This window comes from Clarias gariepinus, chromosome 4 (assembly GCF_024256425.1).
Source record: "Clarias gariepinus isolate MV-2021 ecotype Netherlands chromosome 4, CGAR_prim_01v2, whole genome shotgun sequence".
Classification (NCBI taxonomy): domain Eukaryota; kingdom Metazoa; phylum Chordata; class Actinopteri; order Siluriformes; family Clariidae; genus Clarias; species Clarias gariepinus.
This window is the reverse complement of record NC_071103.1, coordinates 13,322,288-13,348,000: the sequence shown is the minus strand read 5'-3', so window position 1 is coordinate 13,348,000 and position 25,713 is coordinate 13,322,288. Positions and strand designations below refer to the sequence as shown.

General features: G+C 38.5%; 2 protein-coding genes across 7 annotated transcripts; both read left to right on the top strand.

Annotated features, from left to right (window-relative positions):
- Positions 1-1,439: 1,439 nt before the first annotated feature.
- On the top strand, positions 1,440-19,322 carry pex5 (peroxisomal biogenesis factor 5). Of its 4 annotated transcripts, XM_053495243.1 has the most exons (17): positions 1,440-1,650; positions 3,495-3,651; positions 4,057-4,095; positions 5,361-5,478; positions 7,385-7,528; positions 9,672-9,762; positions 10,149-10,239; positions 11,870-11,992; positions 12,369-12,482; positions 12,934-13,014; positions 13,644-13,763; positions 15,031-15,174; positions 15,344-15,414; positions 15,518-15,739; positions 15,849-16,014; positions 18,038-18,195; positions 18,306-19,322. In XM_053495243.1, the coding sequence occupies exons 2-17, from the start codon at positions 3,538-3,540 to the stop codon at positions 18,541-18,543; spliced, it is 2,034 nt and encodes a 677-aa protein (XP_053351218.1). In that variant the 5' UTR covers positions 1,440-1,650; positions 3,495-3,537; the 3' UTR covers positions 18,544-19,322. The 4 variants fall into 4 exon arrangements, with proteins under 4 accessions (XP_053351218.1, XP_053351216.1, XP_053351215.1 ...); XM_053495241.1 differs by lacking the exon at positions 12,369-12,482 and having other exon boundaries at positions 3,498-3,651; XM_053495240.1 differs by lacking the exon at positions 12,369-12,482.
- Positions 19,323-19,659: 337 nt separating this feature from the next.
- Positions 19,660-25,212, top strand: cdca3 (cell division cycle associated 3). Of its 3 annotated transcripts, none has more exons than XM_053495178.1 (7): positions 19,660-19,792; positions 20,378-20,524; positions 20,602-20,719; positions 22,663-23,264; positions 23,341-23,653; positions 23,783-23,859; positions 24,902-25,212. In XM_053495178.1, the coding sequence occupies exons 2-7, from the start codon at positions 20,387-20,389 to the stop codon at positions 24,992-24,994; spliced, it is 1,341 nt and encodes a 446-aa protein (XP_053351153.1). In that variant the 5' UTR covers positions 19,660-19,792; positions 20,378-20,386; the 3' UTR covers positions 24,995-25,212. The 3 variants fall into 3 exon arrangements, with proteins under 3 accessions (XP_053351153.1, XP_053351152.1, XP_053351154.1); XM_053495177.1 differs by having other exon boundaries at positions 19,678-19,840; XM_053495179.1 differs by having other exon boundaries at positions 19,699-19,780.
- The last annotated feature ends 501 nt before the right edge of the window (positions 25,213-25,713 follow it).

Genomic DNA, 25,713 nt, shown 5'->3' with positions numbered 1-25,713 from the left:
TGTCGGAGAAGTGTTGGGAATGAATAAAATTCTACACAATACATTCATCTGTCACTTTATTAACATGTTATGAGATGGCATGAAATATTTGCTGCAGATTTGTTCTGTGCGTTCACAAAGGAGTGGTATAACATTCAGTCTTTTGACCAGAGAGGCTAGTTAAGTACACAACCAACTAGTGTCATGTTCACGGAACAAGCTTGATATGGCGTGCTTGTGACGTCATGCATTATCATGCTAGTCGTGCCAATTATAAAGGAATACACTGCAGCCAGAAAAGGATGCATGTGATCAACAACAAAACAACATGAAGCTTAAAGAGGTTGTGGTATTCAAGCAGTGCTTAATTGCAGAGTGTGACAAGAAACCATTCCCTTCTCCATTACACCACCTCCACCTGGCTGGACTTTTAACACAAATCCTGACCTTACCACCTATGTTCCTCAGCAAAAATCGTGTGCCCACTGTAGCCTCATTCCTTTAAAAAATATTTTGGCCGACTGAAGTGAAACCTTGTGGTCTTCTAATGTGCCCCTTAGGATTGACATGTTGTGCAATTAATATGCTTTTCTCCTTATCATGGCTGTAAAGACTGATTAATTGTTTTCCCTGTTTGAGGACAGCGTTTCGACTTCCTGTCAGCTTAAACCAAAATGACCATTTCTTTTCTGAACATTTATTTTCCTTCTCTGTTGGGTGTGCTTTATTTATTTGCACAACTCAGTGTAATCATTAGAGACTGCTGTTCATTAAAATCCCAGGGGATCAGCAATTTCTGAAACTCTAATACCAGACCTTCTGGCACAGACATGCATTCCATTGTGAGAAATAAGATTACATTTTCTCATTTCCCATTTAGATGTTTGATATGAGGACCTCATGGACTGTATTTTCATGGCTTCATGCATTGAGTAGCAGGTTGGGTAACTGCATGAGTGTCCCTAATAAAGTGGCCACTGAGTTGTTACTGCACCCTTTTTATAGACAGAAAGCTGAGATTCATTGCCACAACGGTTGGACCATGCATCTAAACGTTTTTTTCTTTCTTTCTTTTTTTTAGACTTAGCACAAACCAGTTGTAGATTGATTTTCCCTGTCACTTGTCAGTGCCTCACAGGGGGGACAGTGGACTTTGAGTCTTTGCACAACGTGACATTTTTATACTACGTTTCGCAAACAAACTAAAATAAAACAAATTTATAAATAAGAAACAATGAAAAGGGTTCAGGTTCAGCGCTTTAATGTGTGGCGCGAAACGCCACATTCATGTATTTCTGTTAAAATCTTACTAACATTTTTATTTTCAGACGACGAGCCTACATCCGCGCTGTCATTCCAGGAAGTTTGCGTAGGCTCGGCGTAAGTTACGCACTATCGAGCCTGCCTGTGCTATGGCGGCTTGCGCTGTACGTCTTGGTGAATAGCGTTTGTTGAGCGGTTGCTTCATGTAGCTGCTTCACCTCTTTCTATTGGGTCAAAAGGGGGAGTGTAAACATATAGATTTCGCCACATTTGATGACTAAGTATAGGAAAACTGTTTATTGTTTTATAAGTGGTACTTTTTTCGAAGCAGTCAGTCAAAGCAGTGTGTGTGTTACTGATATTAAGCAGAGGAGTGAACAGCCACATCGCCTGGACTACTGCGCAGCGGTGAGTCTATTAGCTAGCTTAATAAACTAGCCGACTAGCTACATGTGTACAGTGTATATACTGTATGTGTTAGTCTTCTAGGGAGAATTAGCATGGTTTGATGAAAAAAAAAAGCGTAAGCGTTGCTAACTCCTGACTCACCTATTGATTATTATTACCTGAGCTAAGTAGTTGATTAGCTGATGCAGCTCCCTATCTGACTGTAAATACACTATATACAGGGGACAGTATGGATATCCAGCTGATGTAAGGACATAAACTACACTGTATCTGCATCTCAACATGTTTTTACACATCACAGGTGACATCTGCATTACGTACAGTACAAAAGCATGTTTGCATATGGTATTTATTCACCACATTAGTCTTCTGATCAGATCACTGGCTAATTATTCAGGATCTGAATCTGAACCAGGTGTCTAAATAAACCTGAACACACACAAAAGCAGTAACCTCATCCAGGACTAATATTTTTACCATGTAAACACCTAATAATTCATCAGTAGACATAATCCCTTCTTATCTGATGATGGTGCCTAGGGAAGCAGAAGGAGAGTGCAGATTATAAGAAATTCATTAAATCTGCATAGGAAATGAACCACCAGGATTGTTTTAGCATGCATTGCAGAAGGGTTGCATGGGGTCTGTGTATAGGTTGGTGCATTACACATTAGAGGAGAGAAGTTGCATCAGGTGTGCCTCTGATCACGGTGATAAAGTGTCATAAAATAAGTATATATGCAGAGTCCAGAGTTTTGTATGTGTATGTCCTGCATTTGATTGGCACCTTTTCCATGCCCAAAGTCTCCTGGGATAGGCTCCAGTCCCTGTGACACTGTACATAGGATAATAAATATAGAAAATTATCAAAAGAAAAAGATTTGATTCTCATCTAGGGTCTCTGTGTGTGTGTGTGTGTGTGTGTGTTTTGGGGGTTCCTCTGACAGGCCAAACACATGCAGTGTAGGCTAATTAGTGTTTCCAAATTCCCATTAGTGTGAATGAGTGTGTGACCAGGGTGTAGACATCCAAAATTGCTTTCCTGGGATGTCTTCATGGTCCTTGATGGGTTTTGCAAATGCACTTAACAATACTGTTCTTACAAGAAGTATTCCAGAACTGCTGACCTTTGTGTCTTAAAATAACAACTGACTGAGGTTGTTGTTGTCATTGTTGTTACTCAATTACTTAACTACAGATGTGTTATTTCGTAGTTTTAAAAAGCCAGTATTGTTGTAGAATATAGAAAATAACTCCAACTTGTGTCCAAACTTCAGATACAGTACATACTGTGTGAATATATTAATGTTTATAAATTGAACTGGTGGCCTTTTGGCAAAAACAAAACAAAACAAAAACATTCATGTGTGTAATTTCTTTCACTTTATTTTTCAGTGTAATATGCAGTATAATTATTATCATAAGCTTTAATCATGCGTCCTTTCGGTACATTTCTTAATGCGAACCTCGTATTCATGTCTCGTATCTTCAGCGTGAAGCAAAATTTTATTATGTATATACTGGCACAAAAAATGCAAATGTTCCACCAACTTTTGTCTTGAGGGTTTTCCTTTTTGAAAGCCTTCTCATTCTTTACTGCTGTCACTGTAATCAGATTATGCATCAGTAATGTGTTAATGCCAGTGGAAACTTAGATTCAGCAGATGAGGTGATAAATCGGGATGAAGATAATGACCTCTTATAAGGATATAAGGAAGGATGTAAAGGATATACAACATAGAATATAATAAGAGTGGTGTTTGGTATTCTACTGTAGTTAGATTTTCTAATAAGACTCACACATATAAAGTTGTATTATTCTTTAACACTGCATTTCTTCCTAGAAGGTATAAGGAGTTGTCAAAGTCATCCTGACCCTGTGTTGCCATGGCGATGCGGGAGCTGGTAGAGGCGGAATGCGGGGGAGCCAATCCCCTCATGAAATTGACTGGTCACATGACCCAAGAAGGCGGGGCTTGGAGACACAGGTCAACTCCCACTGTAAGTTGATTGTATTTAGTAATTGGTTGTGAACAGTTACTATATTATATATGTAGTTTAAGTATATTTAAAATTTTTACTTTGATTTTATCAACAAACGCGTAGCGTTATTGTATTTTTCTGGCTCTGGTTTGGATTTTTTATATAAAATAGGGAATGTTTATTGTCTAGCTGGATGATGAAAGGCTGAGTTTGTAATGAAAAATCTTGAAGGGAACCTACAGTTTCTAGTTTTTTTTTTGTAAAATTTAGTTCTTGTTGTTATGCTTTAAGCTATTTTCAGAAAGCACAGTAACACTACTGACATACTCATAAATTACAGATATGGTAATTAGTTGGACTCATTGAATTAAATACTTCATCATATGCTTCTCTGTGTCTCTCTCTGACTGTCTTCCCACTTAGATCCCCCCCACGCCGATTGAAATAGCCACAGAGGAAGAGGTATCAATATGTTCTATTAACAATTATTTAGCTTAAATCTGGAGTTGGACTGTAATGAATTAATACATCTGGATTAAATATACACTAATTTTGTTGATTTGAAATATAGGTCTGTAGTGATAAAAAAAGATAATAGTTGCAGTAATAGAAATTGTGTTGTGTTATAGTACCTCAAGCCAAAATGTAGATCTTAACAGCCAGGTTAAAGCGAAACTGTTGTCTATTCTAATTTTAAGACCCTCTTATTTTTTTAATGACTGAGCGTTTTAGTAGTATCAATGATCTTAAACCCACAAAAAACGTATGGGTAGCTCAAAGGACTTCTATCAGACTGGGACTGGATCTCAAACAAACCTAATGATCTTCCGTGGGTGTCTGTAAAGATATATTCAACTTATATCATACCTCATGGAATGACAATGGATTTATTGTCATTTTAATGGCTAAATGTTTAAATGACAATATATATTTAAATAAAATTGTTTAGATGACATGACACAGTCACTGAAAAATGTTTCATAAACATTTCTGTTGAAAAGAAGGATATACAAACAAACAGTAGCAGATTAAACAAAGAATCAAAGTAGACTTCACATAGAACAGCAATTTAAAAGATGGAGATCACATGATTTTTATGCATTTTGCATACATTTGCAGAAATTAATCTGGGGCAGTACTTAAAATTTTATGCAAATGGTGTACATTTCAAAACAATTTTATACTTTTACAGTTCAAAAGGCATTTTATGACTTATTCAAAGTATACATGAAAAGAAAAATTAATACCTCTTAAATATATCTTTAACACTTAAAGTAAGGGTGTAAAATTTTATCATAACAGACCATAAAAAAAGTAACAGCACCACTGCAGATTTTTTTTACAACTCTACTACTGTACTTGTATACATAAGCTTGTGCTAGAGGCCTATATAATTCAATACTGTAGTAAAAGAAATGCTGAAATACTAAACACACACTCGTTCTTAATATTTTTAAGCATTAAGCAATAATTGTATTTAATTTTTCAAAATCACCAAAGTTACCTATGATGCCAATTTTGCCAATAATCATTCGTTAAAATCATCTGGTATCCAGGACAAGTTCAACTCCCCCTTTCGTCCCAAGAATTTCTTAGCAAACTGTTTACTCAGCTGTTTTGGAAATAGTTTAAAAGAAACGAGTGGATGGGAACTTTGGGTAAAGATCAGATATTGTGTGTGAAAACAACGTAAATAAATTCCTGTATCATAACACCTTTAATTCCAGCTGGTGAATGAGTTTCTACAGGCGCCCCCACGCCCTCCTCACAGTTTCGACATGGGCCAGCTTTTAGAAGAAATGCAGCAAATTGACCAGCAAACCTACAGACAAGCCCCACAAAGAGGTAACACTCTCTCATGCTCACTGTTTCTCATACACACACTCGCAGTATCAGTCAAAAGTATGGACACTAATTTTAATTTCATAATCTTTTGTGATTTTTATTTCTTTTTACATTGTAAAACAATTCTGAATGCATCCAAAGTATGCAATAATTCGCTTCGAAAAGCTGATCTTAAGATGGACTTGAAGATGATAGTTCTAGAAAGTAGAAAACTAATCCAAACTCGTGTCGAAACTTTTACTGGAACTATATATTTGTTATTTTTTACAAGATTTAAATTTAAAAAGTAAAACACTCATGCAATAAACAGTCATTACATGTAAAGTGAACTATTTCAAGGCTTTTTTTTTTATGATCATGACCGCTTATGAAAATTAAATATGGATTAAAAAAAAAGGATAAAAAAAGTAATAGCCAGCTTCGGAAAAGTATGTTAATTTATGCACTCAATACTTGGTCAGGGCTCCTTAGCATGTATTTCTGCATCAATGTGGCAAGGAGGCGATCAGCCTTCTGCATTGCTGAGGTATTATTAGAGACCAGATTGCTTTGATAGCAACTGTCAGCTTAACTGTATTGTTGGGTTGGGTGTTCCAATAGACAATACCCCATAGGTACGCTATAACTGGTCAGCAAACCAGTTAGTGGTAGTTTTTGCACTGTGACCAAATGAAAAAGGAAATCAGCATCTCCATAAGGCTTGCTACTAGAAAATCTCCTGGTAGACAGTTACAGTATGTTGCCTTTGGATTTGATAAAAACACAGTGGATCAACACCAACATACGACATGGCACCTTAAATCATCACTGACTTCACACTGGACTTCATGCAACTTGAATTCTGTGCCTCTCCACTCTTCCTTTAAACTCTGATTGATTTTGATTTCCAAATGAAGTGCAAAATACACTTTTATTTAAAAAGGGGACTTTGGACCGCTAAGCAACGGTCCAGTTCGTTTTCTCCTTAGCACAGATAAGACACTTCTGACGTTGTCTCTGGTTCAGAAATGGCTTGATGCTAGGAATGCAACAATTGTAGCCCATTGCCTTCTGACTTCTGTGCATGGCGGCTCTTGATGTGCTGACTCCAGCCTCACTCCACTTTCTTAAAGCTCTCCCATGTTCCTGAATCAGCATTGCTTGAGAATCCTCTAAAGCTACGGTAATCCCTGTTGCTTGTGCAGCATTTCCCTTCCAGTCAACTTATCATGAATATGCTTCGATACAGGACTCTAGGAAAAGCCAGCACTTTCAGCAATGACCTTTAGTGGCTTACTCTCTTTATGGAGGGTGTTGATTATAATCTTCTGTCAAACTGTCAAAGGCAGTCTTTTACATGCAAGTGCGGAACCTAGACTGAGATACACAGTGTTTATACTGTATGAATAGTCATTTACACAAACCCTATTCTAATATTTTAAGATACTAAATTTTTTATTTACATGAGCTTTAAGTTGAAATCATCTAAATTAAAACATAGAGGGCTTGAATATTTAATTTTACATGAAATGAATCTAGAATATATGAGCTTACTTTTTTTTGTTATTAAATTTACATATACGTATGGTACTGAATAGTATTTGAATCCAAAGCTCAGCAGTCTCAGTAGCTAAATAAAAGCCTGAGCTCAGGCTGATTTTTTGGGGTTGATAGTACCTGCTGTGTCGCCACTGTATGTCATTTAACAGCAAGCGCGTGCAGGAAACGTGCTCATATCTATGCCATGAGATGCCTTAGGGTCACATTGATAGCCCTATTTATAGTCAAGTTAATAACAAAAAGGCAGCATTATTTCATCCTGTGTTTAAAGCCTCAGCTCAGCATCCCCTCAGATCAATTGCTATTATACGGTAGTACTACTAAAACGTGATATAAGGTGCAAGATGTTAAAACTGTCTTCTTGCAGCTCCAGACGTAGCTGCATTGGCACTATCGGGTGACTGGGCAGCAGAGTTCCTGTCTGGCGCTGACTCCGCAGTCTCTCCTGCTCAGGCGGGTTTTGATGCAGCAGATGCTGACTGGACCAGAGAATTCATCAATGAAGTGGCAGGTTAGTCATTATACAATTTGTTTTTGGATCCCTTCCTACTTCAGAATCTTTGCTTTATTATATACATAACAGTGATTGGTTTAGGCTTAGATGGAAATTAAATGTGTATAATATTTATTAATCTGACTGCAATTTAAAGGGTTAAAATATTGAAAATTGTTACTCCCTTTTAGTGCAGTTAAAGTCAGAGGTCTGTGTAGGCCCCCCGAGTTCATGCAATATTTTGCACTTTATGTCCTTATAAATGTCACCTTATTCCTCAGGATTGTTGTCATGCTGGAACGGGTTTGGCTGCAGTATTCTACACAAGTCTGTGTTTCTGACTAGACAATTCAGGGAAGACCCACGTATGGGTGTGAAGGTCAGGTATCCAAATTATAAAGAAGAATAGTCTGACCTCTCCGTGTTTTTTTTAAAAAAAAATTTATTTGCAATAAACGTATTGGTGCATGTCAAAGGAATAGCATTTTAATGTTAAGCATGTATATTAATACTTTTCAGGCATTCAGTTTTGTAAAGGAATACAAAGTGAGGGTCAAAGAGCGAGAACATACAAGTCAGTTCACAGTATGATATGTAAAGCATCCTTAGGAAACCAGGGAATAAATTAATTCATGGTAGTGCAGGTAGCATGGATTTTTTTTGTCTGTGGGATAAAGGCAAACCATTTTAAAACACAGAAAATAGGGATTAGAGCCATTAAAAAGCACTAGATATAGTCAGTACAGCAGCTTTAAATATTGTAAACAGGAAAGAAACCACATGTGTACCAACAGCTTTCGAACAGGAAAACCACAGCAACTGATGACAGAAATGTGGGAGCTATAAATAAAAAAACAACATTCTATAAGATCATTTCCATCTCAATTTGCTAAAAAATACAGAGATGATCCCTCAATTTAAAACCAAGATTTACCTCTACCGAAGTGAAAGACCAAAGTGTGCAAAAGCAAAGTATGTGCTCATGATCCAAATCATACAAGCACATCAGTCAAAGATGGTAGAGGTAGTGTCATGGCTTGGGCTTATGTGATAACTAATGTGGGAACAGACCCACTAATTTTTGATTGATTATGTAATGTATAATAGTAGCCACATAATGAATTATCTAGTCTACAGAAACATTATGTTTTCTAATTTTGTGAAAAATGCATCTAATTAAGAGGAACTTTCACCATGTAGCAAGACAATGGCCTACAATATAATGACAACACAACAAAGGACTTCAGCAAGGAGAAAAAGTGAAATCAATCACTAGACCTTGATACTAGTTAAAAATGTATTTTACCTCTCGAAGAGGAGACTGAACAAAGAAACCCTACAAAACAAACAACGACTAAAAGAAGATAATGTGACCCAAGCCTGAAAAGAGCAGCACAAAAGTAGAATGCAACAATCTGTTGATGTCAGTGGGCCGTGGGGTTGATGTAGTTATTGTAAGCAAGAAATATGTAACCGGTTATAAGCTGTTATTAACTTGTTCTTGTTTCAAGACTTTTTGCTTACCTTAAAAGTTGGGTCGTCTGCCATCTGATCATGTTCCAAATTCTTCAGCACATCTAAATTTAAAGATCAGGAAATTGAAGCTGAAATTCTGATCCACTTTTTCTTCACCATATTTAACAAAAGGAAAATAATTGGTGACCTTGGAGTTTCAATACTTTCTGAGAGTACTGTACAGTGGATATTTAAGGCCTGTACACACTTGTGGAAATGACAGGTTTTATGTGGTGTATAGGGAGAAGTCAAGGTAAATAATTTTAGATTATGTCCGTCTTCTGCAGGAGCATTTACAGTCCACTGAATATTCACTGATATCACCTCTTAGAGCCTCAGAAGTACTTTGCCTTTACGGCTTATGAAGAATGCTTGTCTTTTTCCCCTTTTCCTTGTGCCTTTTTTCATAAAGGCTTGAGTTAGAGTTATACCACTCCCTAACGATGTGTAAGCAGCTGCAATTGCCTCAGCGACTGCCTTATTGCTGCCTATATGGCAGCAATTTTTGGCCATATAGTACCTGTGTTTTTGAGTCGACATTGCAGATTTTCCAGCTAGTCCTCTCTCTTACGATTTGGTTCCTCACTCCCTGTCATGTCTTTTTTTTGTAAACTTCACTCTCCATTTTTTTCTGTGTTCTTTTCAGACCCTGGGCGATGGGCAGAAGAATATCTGGAGCAGTCGGAGGAGAAACTGTGGTTAGGAGATCTGGGCGAGAAGGAGCAAGAGAGAGAATGGTGAGAGGCTGTATTGAATGGAAATGTGTGAATGCCTGACTGAATGTAATAATGTTCAGAAGGCAGTAAGTGCTAAGTCAAGGTTAGAAAAGATTCCTCACCATTTACAATTAAATGTAGAAATATTTTTTAAAAGAATAAGAGAATTTTAACCTTGGGGAAGTAATATAAGCAAAATGGTTAGTTGGTAGTGTGTGTCCTTGGCAACTGAACATGGGTTGGAACTGGCATAAAGAAGGACAGATTCACTGGCTCTGTTGTTACTCTCCCTCATGTAGCTGTGAATATCAGTCATAATGACCTGCAGATATATTAGATTTTTATTTTGTTGCAACCCTGTTGGAAAACTAGATTTCTTTAAACATTAATTTGTTTTAACCCATTAGGACAAAAGAGTACCAACCAGGGGAGGATCTGAAGCAAACAGCTAATGAACTTCTTGCAAAGGTCGATGACCCCAAGCTGCAAAACACAGAGGTGAGCATTCCCTTTCATGCTCCTTTTTTTCTTTTTCTTTTTTTTTTTTTTTTGCAATGTGCCACTTTGTCTAGACTCTATTTGCCAGCGAGCTGCTTATTGTTAGTCTTTCGGCTGCTCCCGACAAGGGGTCGCCACAGCGGACCATCCCGTAAATTATCGATAGGTGTCTTTTACCTGTCAAAAGTTTGGACACACTGGATTGCGTATATACTCACCATCCACTTGTACAATATGAGCAACTATACACATTCATACAATTACCCAATAAACCAATCATATGGAAACAGCACGAAATCATACAGATGGAGGACAAGAGCATCAGGTAGTTTTCTTTTAAATTTTAAAATACAGAGGGGATACTCCATACGCAAAGTATGAGGGTGAGTCAAAAATTATCCTCACCCTGGCAGAAGAATTAATTTTAATAATATAACACTTCTAGAATAAAAAAAAACATAATTGTTTCTACATAAGCTCCTTGCTTTTAAATACATTTTGTTGATCTGTCAAAAAACTTTTGTATCCCCTCATTAAAAAATGTTTTAAGCTAAAGCGGCAAGCCACAAATGCACCACTGTCTTCACTTCTTCACGCTGCTCTCCTTTTGTGCATATGACAAGTGGGGCATCCATTTTTGCTTGCACCACAGTTACAAGTGAACTGATAAAACACGTTCACACCTGCACAGAAAAAACTGTCAATGGGGAGGAGTAGTCTTGAACGAAAAGTGCTGATAAGACTGGGGTGTGAAAATTTTGACTCGCCCTCGTATTTCAATTTTAGGTCGCAACAGAGATCTTATGCAGAATTGTAGGGAGAAAGAACAAACAAAAAAAATCCTGCGAGCAGCCTTTCTATGGGCAAAACAATGACTAGACTAGTTCAGTTGAAATACCATGTTTTACTTCGATGATGAGCTGAAAGGCAGGAATGTTAAGGTGGAGAAGAATAGTAAAATTAATAAGAATAATAAAAAAAGAGGGTGAAAGGCTCTTCTATAAGCATGTGTGTTCAAACGTTTGCCTGATAACTTACTTTATTGATCCTAAAGAAAAATTTGGGGGTGAGCCAATCACAAATGTACAAAATGCACCTCGGCAGTCTTGAGTGTAGCCTCATACAGCTGTATGAATTCAATTATGTATTTCGGTATTGGTATTACATTTTTAATATAGTGGCACTATGGAGTCATAATATTTTTAGCACTTTTTTGTGCTGCCTATATAATAGCACAGCACCACACTGATTCTACGGAGAAGAATTAATGTTTTTTTGCCAGGCCGCTTATTGATTTTAAGTGGCTTGTAAATGGATCCTGCAGCCAAGGCATTGCTTTTTTGTAAAATTGCATCTTGCTTGTTATGACGCACACCTCTGTTTATGTACAATTTATTTCCATTTTCTATTTTACTTTGCCTTATGTCATTACTTTTTTTTATTATCTTAAATCTCAGTGTTTGTCTGGAGTCGTGCTTGTATTCTTTTACTGTGTGATTAGGGTTGTCATGGCAACATCAGTATATCAGGATGTCTCTCTTTAAAGCACGTCTTGATTGAACTTACTTGTGTACCAGACGAGCTGTACAGTAGGTGTGTAACAGCTGTTGTTGTTGTTGTCATTGTGCAGTTCCTGCGGTTTGTTAGGCAGATTGGCGAGGGCAGTGTGACTGTGGAGGACAGAGCAGGAAAGCAGCTCGCTGATAAAGCACAGGCCAAAGAGGCACAGAACTGGGCGTCCAGCTTCACGCAGGTACGAGCCCTAACCAGCCTCATAAAGAGGGCATGTGCAGCCTGCAGCCATCTGAGCTCATGCTGTTTAGTGTGAATTAAAAAAATAGGAACACCTTTGCCTTGTGCCTCCGTAAGTGCTGCATTGTCACAAATAACTCTTTTCTAACTTTTTAAGTAATAAATCCTAAGTCTATTACTTAAAAAAAAATTCTCCCCCAGCTCTATAACACTGACATGTCACTTTTGGGTGGTATTACTATAACATGCTTTTTCTGTCTGGCTTCTTCTTGACCTATTTACCTCAATCCATACCTAAATATAACTCCTTAATGAACCCAAATACCAAACCCATAACACACCTGTCCCTCCGACCTGCCTCCATTATGGATGCACAGTTCCTGAAGGAATCAGGGGGAGGGAGTGTACAAGTGGAAACTCAAGATTGCAAAGAGAAGAATGACCAAGCTAAAGCTAAACAGGCAGAACATTGGGCTAATCTCGTCAGTCAGGTAGGACCCCCTGCTGCTTGGCAACACAAATTTAGTTGTCCCTTTTCTCCCCCCATTAATATTCCGGGGTCCATTTCTCTCACCATTTATTATTATTTTTATTTTATTTTATTTTTTGCCGCTTTTTCTGGTTATGATGTCTGCTCTTGTCGCTTTACTCTTCATGCTGCCTTGATGCAAGCAATTTTTTCTTTTGCTTACGTATGAGAGTGAATCCACACAAAATGGCTGCCCTTCATTAGTTCCTCTCAGTTCCTCAAAGCACACCTTCCCATTTAAAGGCTGGTGCCTCTATAGGTATGTAGCAAGAAAGATTAACGAGGGTAAAACGCTTTCTCCTTTACGCAGTTGCCTCATGGACTGTACATTTTCCTTGTTTTCATTATCACCATGTGTAAGTGCTACAAGGTGATTACAATGCATTGTAAGACCAACTGGTTTCCTTCCTCAGGTATCAGAGTCTGCTGAGTCCTGGGTGGATGAGTTCACCGCGGCGGGACCCGATTTTCAGCAGGCGAAAGCTGCCGTGGAGGTATTAGAGTACAAGTGTGCGTTTATTTTTTTGGGCTGCATGATTTGATTCAAAATTTATAATGAGAATTTTTTTACGCATATTATGGATGCGATTTAAACTACATTTATTAAACTATTAAATGTACCTTTTAGTATTCAAACTTATTCATATAGACCAAAAGCAAATAATGTTACTAGAAGTATTTGCATTAAGGAAACTTATATTTCCTGTATTTATTAATTTCTGAAATCCCTCTTTCATAACATCGCCACTATATAAATAATATGTGACAGCATCTGTGATTTTCTTGCCTATTTGTCGTTTTCTCATTCGGTGCAATGCCTGCAAGTGCTTTGTGCTAATTATTTATATTAATATTCACAAAGCACCTCATTAGCCTTTCCTAGTCACCAAAACCACACACATGCTACTAGTTGAAAAGAAACATCACACTGATAAATGAGGCTTTGGAAAGGAGTCTCTGAGTCTGTAGGTTATGTTCAGTATACTGTACCTTAGGCAAAACTCCACTTACATCACTGACTATGCATAAATTACCTGTAATAACTTGCTTCTTTTGTGATTAGATTGCAATTTTGTAGCGACACGTAAAGTGTATTAACAGTTTGCTATGTGTGTGTATGTAGAGTGACATCGATTTCTGGGAAAAGCTGCAGGAGGAATGGGAGGAGATGGCTAAGAGAGATGCCGAGGCTCATCCCTGGCTTTCTGACTTTGACCAGCTGCTCAGCAACTCATACGACAAGGTAACTACAGATGCCAAAAGAACTTCTCCATTCACAGAAAAGATAGTTAGCTTTTACTATTGTAAGTTTAAGTCCTATATAAACTGTTTTTACTAGGTGGTTTGTTGAACCACCTTGTGAAAACCTTGATTACAAGCATAATTCGTTTCGGAAACAGGCTCGTATTCCAAATCGAATTTACCATAAGACATAATGGAAACTTAAATTATTCGTTCCAAAGCCCCAAAAAATAAATACATATTAACACAAAATATAAACTAAAAATAAAACAAATTAACCTGCACTTTACCTTTTTTTAAAAAAAAAAAGTAAAAATAAATCCCAACAGATAAGTATTTCCATTTGTATGCGCAGGTGCTGTGTATATTTGTATGTGAATCTAAAGTAAGGTCCCCTCTCCCCCTTCTCGTCTTACACAGTTACCCTTACTCCACCTTTTTTACACATATGTGCGCACACAACGGAAACGTTTTTTTATTGGAAAAATAAACAAGAAATCTCTCTATTGACAATCGATTGAGCGACACATTAACGGAATCACTGCTGCTATGATGCGCGCGCACACAGACACAAAGACCAGGCTGAGCCTTGAGCAGTGAGAGAAAATGGATTTTTAACCTCTCTAATGAGACTTGCTTTTGCTTTACACTTGCGCTGTACACACACGCATACAGACACAAAATAAAATATGGTTTACGCACACACGTGTTCACAGTGTTATAGTAAACTGTACACGCGTGCACGGATGTTAATTATACAAGTAAGAGACGTGCACTAAGACCCAGCAGGGGAGACGATTACCCACAATTCTGCAGCACAAGAAAGAGAACATCCATTGGTTCAGTTGTGGTCACGTGACGCTCGGCATAAAAAACAAGAAGCGCATGTGTGATACATGATACTCAGTATTCATAAACCAAGACTTGTCTGTTTTCCAAGTCAAAATTTATAAAAAATCTTTGCTCGTCTTGCGGAACACTTGCAAACCGTGTTACTTGCAATCCGAGGTTTCACTGTAGTTAATAAATATAAACGAGTGTTCTATACTTTGTGTGTATGCTGGAGATATATACACATGTATATGTAAATCTCGCATCATAATAAGAACACATTGTGTGCCTAATTGGTAATGACTTGCCTGGTGAATTAAGTTTGTTTCTCATATGATATTGTGACATAAGAGGAGATATAGAGACTGGATATTCTCTGTTTTCTTAAAGCCACTGTATTTGTAATGATGTGTGCTTTATTACTGCCTGTTTCTCAGGGATATCAATTTGAAGAAGAAAATCCGTACCTGTCCCATGAGGACCCGCTGGCAGAGGGAGTAAAGAGGATGGAAGCTGGGGACATTCCCGGGGCTGTGCGTCTCTTCGAAAGTGCAGTGCAGAGAGAACCAGACAACCAGCTGGTCAGTCCTAATAATATCCCTAACATTAGTATAATGCATCTGGCTTCTTTCCTAAACAGGAAGTAATGAGTAATAAAAATTATAATAATCTGCCTGCTTTCCTTATCAGTCATCTTTATAATGTTTCCTCATTTGCATTTAAGATGTTTGTGTCTCTGTTACGCCTCAGGCCTGGCAGTATCTGGGAACATGCCAAGCAGAGAACGAGCAAGAGTTTGCTGCCATCAGCGCCCTCCGCAGGTCAGTGGAGGATTTTACAAACTGCTATTTCTTAATTTGCTGCATAATTCTTTTATTGCTCTATTAATACTGTTTTATATTCCCTGTATTATCTTGCTTTTAGGTGTATTGAGCTGAAGAAAGACAATTTGACAGCTCTCATGGCTCTAGCGGTCAGCTTCACAAACGAATCCCTGCACCGGCAGGCCTGTGAAACGCTTCGTGATTGGCTGCGACACAATCCAAAGTACTGTCATATTCTTGAGCAGAGGGACAGGGACAAAGAAAGGGAAGGAGTTCAAGAGAAAGAGAAGGAGAGAGAGAGATTTGGATCACTGCTGCCAGAGTACAAAGATTTTTTTTCATATATTTTTGTCCCAAATGACAGTAACCTTTTTGGGTAAAATATGGAATGAATATTGCATGTCTGTTTTTCTTGCTTGTCTGTCTCTCAGGGCTCTGTTTAATGAGGTGCAGACGTTGTTTTTGAGTGCGGCGGCTGCTGATCCCACGCGAGTAGACCCTCAGCTGCAATGTGGTCTCGGAGTTCTTTTCAACTTGAGTGGAGAGTATGACAAGGCTGTGGACTGTTTTTCTGCTGCCTTGTCTGTTACTCCACAGGTAATCACACACACACACACACACACACACACACACACACACACACATGTATTATAGTACTTTTGGGGACACATCAACTAAAAGCTATTTCAATTTCCTTTGAGTCTTAAAAATAACAGGCTGTGTGACAACTTGCAACCAGTTTTCTAATTTTCTGTCTCCTCATATATTGTTTGTGTTTACTCACTGGTGAGCCTTTTTGGCAGTTTTTACATCAACTGATTCTCCCCTGCATGTACAGTAGCAGTAAAGCTTGATCAGATCAATATGTGTACATTTTAATTAAGATTTTCTTAATTCTGTGTAAATTAGGTATGTAATAACGTGACTGCACCATCCCTGAAAACCTTTACACTAACAATATAAGTTCCTATGTGCATTTGGTAGCCATTCCTCTGTATTTGGTACAAAAATGGGACAATATATTATAAAATGTATAGTACAGTGTATAATTGTTTGGATAAAACTATATCGTACTAGTTTTTTACTAGCCTGGTTTTATTTACTGTACGAGTAAGTCAATTCAGAGACTGTCCTGCCACACTGGGTGTGAGGCTCTCAATGGGTGGCACATCAGTCTATTTTAGACCACAATGAACACACATTCACATACCCATTAACACCTAGGGGCAATTTAGTCTGGGGAATTCATGGAGGCAACCTTATTTACATTTGTGTTAATGGACAGACAGTTTTATCCCAGGTAACTTAAATAAGAATTAAGGCTCTTGCTTACAGGAGTAAAAACTAAAAGTACCAGGATTTGAACTTAAAACCTTTTCAATCCTTTTCCAGGCCCAGTGCTATAACTGCTGAATCACTCTGTAAAAAGAACAAACACAATTAAGATCTAAGATTTAAGTAACATATATTTACGTCTTTTATTTATTAAAAAGCAACATACTGTATGCAACATTATTCCGTTCTTTTATTATTTTATGTAGATTATAAAGAAACTGAAATCAATAGAATAGCCTATGCTCGACTAAAGAGCAAAAATTTGCATTCTTTTAACTGGCATTAAGGGCCTCTCACAAATGCTGAAATGCTTGTCTAAAAGGCGACTGTTCTACTATATTCGCTCGTTTTAACATGCAGCACATGGAACAAAGCTGTCAGTGAATAACAAATCAAAACTCTGCACCGAGCCTTTTAAATAAACACAGACATCAGTCACTTTGTATTTGGTTAGCCATTCATTGCTGCTAATTAGTAAGCAGCAAGGGCAGGCATTTCTTAATAAATACCAGAATTTCTGCATTTTTAAGAGACAAGTAATTTCCACTTATTCTACAGAATGTGTGCAGCTGTGCAGCTCAATGTCAGTCTGCATGCATGGAGCATTATGGTAAACCCAGGCTGCCTCAGCTTGAGCTGGGAACTGCTCTTTATTTCTCTCTTCATTATTATTTTTTATTTTTGTAATAATTATTTTAGCCTTTTTACTCTATGTAAAATATGGCTCAAGCTTTTTGAGGGCTTCTGCTATAGGTGTTGAAGTGAGGGTTGACCTACAAGATTTAGAGTGGAACTTTTCATACTCAAATTATCCACAGTGCCTTGCTATAAACCTGCGAATGAGGTTAATTGTGTTAAAGCCTTTGGCAGACGTTCCTCCACATCGTTTTGCTTTAAAAAAAACTTTGCATATTGCAAATTTGTCGACTTTTAAAGAGACTTGGTAGTATTCCAAGACTGGTGATGGCATGTTGATGTGGCTGTGTATGAAGAGAGTGAGCTAACTTGTATATTTTTGACTCATTCTCTTCACTGTAGCTTTGGTTTATGTCGTCTGCCATTTTAGGGACAACTGATCTGTAAAAATTAAGTGATTATTAGGCGATTCCAATCGGTGACGGATCGAATTAAAAAGAAAGTTATTTATTTTATAATTTCTCCCAGTAATACATTTAATACATTTCTCCCAGTTATATTACAATGAATATGTACAGTTTTATTTTCCCAGAGTCTGCTAGTCTGCTGTATGTTTCGAGCGTCTTAGTCTCTCTTTATTCACTTGCAGGATTATTTGCTGTGGAATAAGTTGGGAGCTACTCTAGCTAACGGAAATCGCTCTGAAGAGGCTGTTGCTGCCTACAGAAGGGCGCTTGAGCTGCAGCCTGGCTTTGTGCGCAGTCGCTACAATCTGGGCATTAGCTGTGTTAATCTGGGAGCTCACAGGTAAGGGTGTTCTGCTGAGTGCTCTTGTATGTTTACAATCTGCTTTTACTAATTGAAATCACGATCCTTTCTTCTTCTCCTTTCCATTTGTTGTGCTGTGTCTGTCCCAGGGAAGCGGTGGAACATTTCCTTGAGGCGCTCTCTCTTCAGAGACAAGCTGCCGGTGTGGAAGGAGGTGCAAGTCGGGCACCAGGCTCTGCCACTACCATAATGTCGGACAACATATGGTCCACCTTGCGCATGGCACTGAGCATGATGGGAGAGAGTTCGTTGTACACTGCTGCTGACCGCCGAGATCTGGACACGCTCCTGGCACACTTCTGCCAGAGGGACGGAGAGACAGACTGAAGGAGGGATGGGGGAAAGGATGTAGCATGCGAGTGTGGGGAAAGGTGTTTTGGAAGTATGGAAAATAGTTTAAGGAATAAAGAGAGTTGTTAGAGATGGACGACAAGAACAAAGAAGAGGAAACGAATTAAACGAGTGTGAAAAACTCAACTCATGCACTACATACTCTGAATGGACGGATTGACTAGTGATAATTGGTGGCTGCTCTTAAGATTTGGGTGTAACAGTAAAAATGATGCCTCATTACACTATGTCATTCAAAGCTCCACAGAAATTAATGCAAGGTTCGATTGTATGGATAACCACGAGTCCATCGTGTTTCCTTTTAACTTTGTTAGTCACTGATATGGTTCGTCTCGACTACATTTCAACTACTAGAGAACAGTTATTTCACTAAAAAGAGGCTTTCCTCTATGTTAAGTGCTGAACATGTATATGACTTTGGAAGGAATAAAGACTAAAGAGACTTATTTGTGTGTGAAATTGTTTGTAAACCACTAATAATTTTGATTTGTAAGTTACAATGTTGAAATGAACGTTATTGTCAGCGACGAAGAAAGGACGAGAAACCTGAGGATGCATGCTCGCCTTTTCTCCTTTGCTCCTTATCTAATTTGATAAATAATCCTGCTGTAAATTAATTAGCTTAATTGTAAATGCTGCCATCTTGTGTACCATAATTGTATTATTATTATTATTATGATGATGATGATGATGATAATGCCGGTTTGAATATAGCCAACTGACTGTATGATTATATATGTAACCCAAGCAATAAAACTTTGAAATAATTATTGTGAGCCTTTATATTAAATATGTAAATGTGTGTGTGTGTGTGTGTGTGTGTGTGTGTGTATACAGTACATATATGAAATATATATGAAATATAAGTGTGTGTGGGTGGAGGGAGGGAAAAGCTATTTTGAAAAATAATACATCTTGGATGGGGGCGGGATTTACCCAGTATTTACGCTCCTTAGGCGTAATGTTATATTTCAAATGATTTAAAACACCCACTGAATGGGAATCTCTCCACCAATCAGTGAGCCGGATACATGCACGTGTGCGGCCTCTGATTGGCTAGTTTGAAAATTGCCGTAAACGTGCAGCACGCGCTTTAAATAGTCGCCGTAAGTGTTTGTGTGAGCAGCGTAGCTGGGTTCCTGGAGCGACTGGACTTTAACAGCGTTTCGGCTTTTTTTACTATTTAAACTCCATTTTCGAGGTTTAATAAAAGGTATAAACTAAGGTAAGAGTTCCCGAAGAAATTAGTGGCTGTGGAGCAGAGTAGTTTCAGGTGAATAGGTTTTGTATAAATTATTCACTTAATAATGTGTTTGCTTAAACAGCTTAACTAGCTAGTTAATTTAGCTTAATTGTGCGGTGGGAAAACAAATATGCAACTTATGTGATTTTTGCATGTATTCCACGTTTCGGGATCAGTGTACGCTTATGATAATACACAAAGTGTGGATACTATGGAATAAAGGTTGTATAAGTATAGCCTAGAGAATAAGCAGCGTGCAAGTCAACACCAGCCCCAGTTAGTTCGCGTTGATTGTGTTTTTCGAATTGAAAGCAACATTTTAGGCCGAGCAGATGAGCTTCTTATGGGTGTTTGTTAGGCGGAGGTGTTGTGTTTCTAGTCCACTTTCATTCCCTGGATAATTTAGATTCCCCACAGCTGTCTTTTTTTTTTTTTTTCTTTTAATTTTTTACATGCACAGACAACGTTTTCAATCTCATGACTCGTGATTTATTGACTTGTTTATCAGCTAGTTCACTTTATGCTTGAACCTGCATACCTTATGCTAAAAGCCTATCTTTAAAACAGAAGTTGAACATGGGTACCAGCGAGAGCAAGATGTCAGTGGTATCAACACCCAAGCCAGACCCAATTTGTCGGCTCAAAAATCAGCATTTGAGCCAGCTCGCAGATCCTCGATCTCCCTCGTGTGGAATCGACCGCACACCTATTCAGGTAACATCCACATGGCCACTAAAATAGACCTGTTGTTTAGTGTTTCCCTGCTATAACTGGATTTTGCTGTGGTGCAGGTGAGCGGTGCAGCCTCTACAGGCCAAAAGGGTCCAGAGGGTGTTGGACCGGTGTCTTTTGATCCTAGGTCTCCTACAGTTGGCATCGTTCGCACTCCACTGAAGGACAGTATGAAAGGTAATATATATTGAGAAGCGGTGTTTTAGTTTATAGGGTTTGACTTAAGCTAAATATGTTTATTTTGCACAATTTTTATGGCGACAACTTAATTTATAGCAATACAGGGCCGTATACTGCCTCACATAATTTCAGTTCTTAACTAATTTCACCCATGTGGTATATTATGCAGTATAACCACTTTGTAGGTAACTGCTGTACCTACAAAGGTAACCAACTTTTTACCTGAAATTACTTGTTTGCTCAATTGGTGATGCATCAGATTGCTGTTGTTTTTTTGTCTAGGTTTTTTGAAATAAGACAAAACTAAGTTTGTGTGGAAGCCTAAAACTAGTGTGCTTCCAGAAAAGGAAAAAAACAATAGGGTTTTGTGTCGCACCAGTCCAATCTTTTCAGACAAGCCTGAAGTGTTTCCTGAGGAGAATACACGTCTACAGGCACCATTAAAGGTGTCACTTTTTAATCAGGTTAATATGGGTCTTGGATGTCCCTAGAACATGTGTTAAAGTTTTCAGCCGAAAAGGTATATTTAAGGCAATGCTTTCAGGCATTTCACATGTAGCTGGTGTGGGGGTGGGAATGGGGCTTTCAGTAGCATCACATCTATTGTGTATGAATTTATGATAGCATACTCAATATTAACCTGTTTGGTGATGTAAAGTTAAAGTGCAACCAGATATAAATGTAAATCTCTTGTCAAGTCTGTTTTTTTTTTAAGAACTGTAGGTTGGCTGCAGTAGACAGCTATTCAGCTGACATAGTAGGTTATAGCTACTCTACCTCCCAGAAAGTTGTTTCATTTTGGTTGCCAAATGGAACAGTGGGACTCGTGTCTGGTTCATGTCTTGTGTGCATAAGGCTGAGCACTTTGTACATGTAGATATGTACCTTGTTAATACAGGTAACTTTGACATGTTAAACTCCTAGTTTAATAAAGGGGAAAGCTCAATTTAATTTTATTGGTATAGTGCTTTTAACAATTAAAATTGTTGCAAAGCAGCTTTACACAATCAAAATAAAAAACTATGAATCAAAATAAGATCCCTAATGAGCAAGCTGAGGATGCTGGCGACAGTGGCAAGGAAAAACCCTTTGAGATGGCAGTAGGAAGAAACCTTTAGAGGAACCAGATTCAACAGGGTACCCATCCTCATTTAGGTGATGAAGGATGGCAGGGATTGATCTGCATCATACTGTGTGTTAGGAGGTTGGAAGTTCAGTATAACAGGAGATGTGTTTAAGTTAATATGGAGCCAGTTTATTATTGGAGGCTCAGGTAGACTGTAGGAAGCTCCAGTTCTAAACTATTAAGTGACTGCAGTCACACGTCCTCAACAGCTGTTTGCATCAGCCAAGGCTAGGCCCGTCTTTGTTACCACTCGCATCCCAAACAGACCACACAGGGATTCCATGCGACGGGATCTCCAACCAGAAGTGGGACACTAGGATGAGTCAGACAGGTCCAGAGGGCAGAGAGTCTGCATCACTGGCAGACTTAAACACTGAGACTGTCTGATTCCCAAACAATAATTGGAAGATAAGTAACTTTTGGGCTTTGTAAAAAAATAAAAAAAAAAAATCCCCAGCTGTAGTTTTCATATGTGATACTGACGAGCAGCCTGCATCCTTTGATCGAAGTAGGCGTGGTGGATCGCAAGACACAAGCAGTTTACTCAGATACTGCGGCGCAAGACCATTCAATGCCTTATACATCAAAAGTAGTATCTTAAAATTGATGCGAAATTTTACCAGGAGCCAATGCAATGTGGATAAGATGGGGGTGATGTGCTCGTATCTTCTGGTTCTAGTGAGGACTCTCGCTGCTGCACTCTAAGTGAAGCTTGTTTACGCACCTAGTTGAACAACCAGACAGTAAGATTTAGTTTTTGCTTCATAGACTTCATAGCTCTAAAACACCATGCTTTTCTGTGTGTCTCTTGCAGTAACAGTCAGCGCTCTGGCTCGTCGACTGAGCACGTTCTTCCTTAATGATGTGATGACTGGTGACTCTGCCCCCAATCCACTACCTCCTGTGTCCTTAACTAAACACTACAGCCTTTCTGGTGTAGAGCAGCAGAGTGAGCAGAGCTCCAAAGAGCCTCTTCTCCCACCTAATTCCCACAATTCTCTCAGTGGGCCCATCAAATGTCCAACTACTCCGACAGATGCCAACTCCTCCATGGGTTACGGTTCTTTCTCCACCAGCCCGTTTGTGGTGGTCGGGGAGGCTAAGGTTGAGGTTGCGGTGGACGCTGACGCCACAATTGATGAAGCTGAGGAGGCGATCCTTCTGGGCGAGTCTCCGCTTAATCGAGAGCTTAGCCTCAGCATGCTTGGTTGCCGTGAGGGTGTTTACTCACCAGAGTTTTTCCCCTCAGCTGATGATCGTCCATCCACTCCTGTTCCTCCTTTGGAGGACAGGCAAGTTGAGGATCATTCATATGCGCTTCCTTGTATTACCTATGAGCCCAGTCCATCCACTCCTGTCCAAGAGGCCATCTTGCAACAAAGCGCTGCTGACACGGTACAGTCACCTGAGCAGGAGGTATGTTTTCACCCAAGAGCAGGACATTTTAGATTCATTTTGAAACCTAATTTTAACATGTTTGCTTTGTGGACAGTGTGTCGTAGAAGAAACTGCTGTACTGATGGAGCAAGTTCTGAAATCATCTGAGAAATCAAAACTGGAAAGTTCTGAGCCAGCCAAGAGTGAAGTCCCACTGCCTGCTATAACGTTCCCCAAGTTTGACACCTGCAGCCCGAGCCAGGTTGTATTCAGACCCCAGTGGCTGGGTGTGGGATTTGGAGCAACAGGCGTCCGTGCTAGAGGAGTTCAGAGCCGTGGGAGAGCGACTTCCTCACCACTGTCCACCCGCAGACCAGCTACTGATGAGAATGAGAATAAGGTTGTGCTCAACAAACATAAGCAGAGAGGTAAGTTGCTCTTGTCATGCACATTTACTTATTTTATGTTGAAATATTACTTTATGCAGAGTGGTGGATTACTTTTAATGGATGCCTGTTACATTAGCATGTCAATTGATTTTGTTTTTCTTGTTCCAGGCAAAACTCTTATTGGTGAAGGCAGATCGCCTCTGCAGATCCTTAAGGAGACAAATTCTCCTAGAAACAATGCACAGGTTTATCCCACATTCATTTATTCTTTTTTTTTTTTTTTTTTTTCTCTCTCTCTCTCTCGGTCATGCACAATGTCAGTCAGCATGGGCTACATTATGCAGCCTCTCGCACGAAACTTTATCATGTTGAAGTGCTATATTTAAATTATAGTCTTGGTATTCACATCAAAGCAGTCGTGTGTGTGTATACCTCAGTAAGATTAAGTTTTCATATTTATGTTCTCTCACAGTGCCTGTAGTTTAAAAAAAGAAATGCTGGGTAGAGCCTCTCTGTTGTCCATAGAGGCTCATGGATTCAAGATTCTGAAACTTTATTTTTTTTCCCCCTTTCTCTCTTAATAAATTCACTGGAGTTCTGGTCCATGTTGACCCGAGTGCATCATGTAATTTCTGCTTTTTTAGGTGCATTTCCATATTGTGAATCTCCTGTTGTATCATACTCTGAAACTACTTTTTTCCTGTAGGGTTCAGATCCTTTAAATTAAATGAACCCCGAGGAAACACTGAATACATTGTCATGTTTATGAAATCGGTTTGAAATGCCTTTTACTTTGAGCATTCATGTAATTCACTGGTAAATTGTAGCCACGAAGGGGCCACTGTGTAGCAACAAAATCTTCCATTAGCTTGTGGCATTCAAGCGATAATTAGACTTGATTAGGCCCAAACTGTGGCAAGAAAACATTTCTTGGGACTTTGGGTTCATGTTTTAAATGCAGTTGAAAGCCAAATAACGGCCTGGATCTTTGATTTTATTTACTGCACTGATCCAATGATTGACTGATTAGATCATTGCATAAATAACTAGGTTTGCAGGTCTTCCTAATAATTAAATGCTCATTGAGTCTATGGTTATATTCACAAATTATAAATTCAGTACTTGAATTGAGATCTGAAAAGCCGGTTTAAAGCACTAAAATACAATATACGTTATCAGAGAGTGATGCGTTCAGCTCATGAATGTGGTATTTTGTCTTCCCACTTAAAAATGTGCACAGCAGTTTTACTCCTTAAATAACTTTGTACATATCTCTCTTGTGTGCAGATGAAGCTGAAAGTTTCTACTCCAGAGAAACAGAGGTTTAACCAAATGGACAGAAGAGCCCTTGTTCTTTCTCTCAATAAAGAAAATCAGTGAATGACAGAAACTCGGCGGACTAAATAATGGACTTCATTACATTTCCAAGCAAACACTCTGTACATAGAGCTCATTTTCTCTGAGAGCAGCTGTATAGAGATTGTGATTATGTGTGTGGATGTCTTTACATTCCTTTTTCTGCGATCTTGTTAGTGACTCTTTTTTCTTCTTCTTCTTTTACCCTTGCAAAATTGTAAATAAAATTGAAATTATTTTAACTTGACTGTATTGTCTGCATTAGTAAAACTTATTATTTTGGTTAAGTGTAACACTAATAAAGTTTTTACATTGTGTATTCTATGGCTTGCCTTTTTAAATGTGTTTAAATGCTATGCCCTTGTGCCTCAGATCGCATTACGGCGTATGAGAATATTCAGTACGCCAGCACAACCTAATATTGCTTTTCACAAACTATTCCATTACCAAGATAATTTAACCAGGTTTTTTGCCATAGGATTGACAGTCCTGAGAAACTTAATAAATTAACTTTTTATGGCCTCCTATACCACTTTAGAATATAAAACACCCCTGACATGGTGCATATTTGAGATGCGTAGAAAAAAAATGATCCAGCGTTTCAATGATTGGAATGCCTCTTGTCCAAACAAAGTACTGTACTCGGGTGAAACTAACTCTAGTGTAAAGCAGGTTATCAATTTTGTTTCCATTACCACTGAAAAAAGTTCAGTGGCTTTCTTTCAAACTGTAGTGGTCCAAAT

What these genes read in the sequence shown, in the direction of transcription:
- pex5 (XM_053495243.1), top strand. Translation starts at nt 3,538, where the DNA reads ATGGCGATGCGGGAGCTGGTAGAGGCGGAATGCGGGGGAGCCAATCCC. An exon ending in GACACAGGTCAACTCCCACT is followed by an intron (nt 3,652 to 4,056) that starts GTAAGTTGATTG and finishes CTTCCCACTTAG; the next exon opens with ATCCCCCCCACGCCGATTGA. An exon ending in AGGCGAAAGCTGCCGTGGAG is followed by an intron (nt 13,015 to 13,643) that starts GTATTAGAGTAC and finishes GTGTGTATGTAG; the next exon opens with AGTGACATCGATTTCTGGGA.
- cdca3 (XM_053495178.1), top strand. Translation starts at nt 20,387, where the DNA reads ATGGGTACCAGCGAGAGCAAGATGTCAGTGGTATCAACACCCAAGCCA. An exon ending in ACTGAAGGACAGTATGAAAG is followed by an intron (nt 20,720 to 22,662) that starts GTAATATATATT and finishes TGTCTCTTGCAG; the next exon opens with TAACAGTCAGCGCTCTGGCT. An exon ending in CAACAAACATAAGCAGAGAG is followed by an intron (nt 23,654 to 23,782) that starts GTAAGTTGCTCT and finishes TTCTTGTTCCAG; the next exon opens with GCAAAACTCTTATTGGTGAA.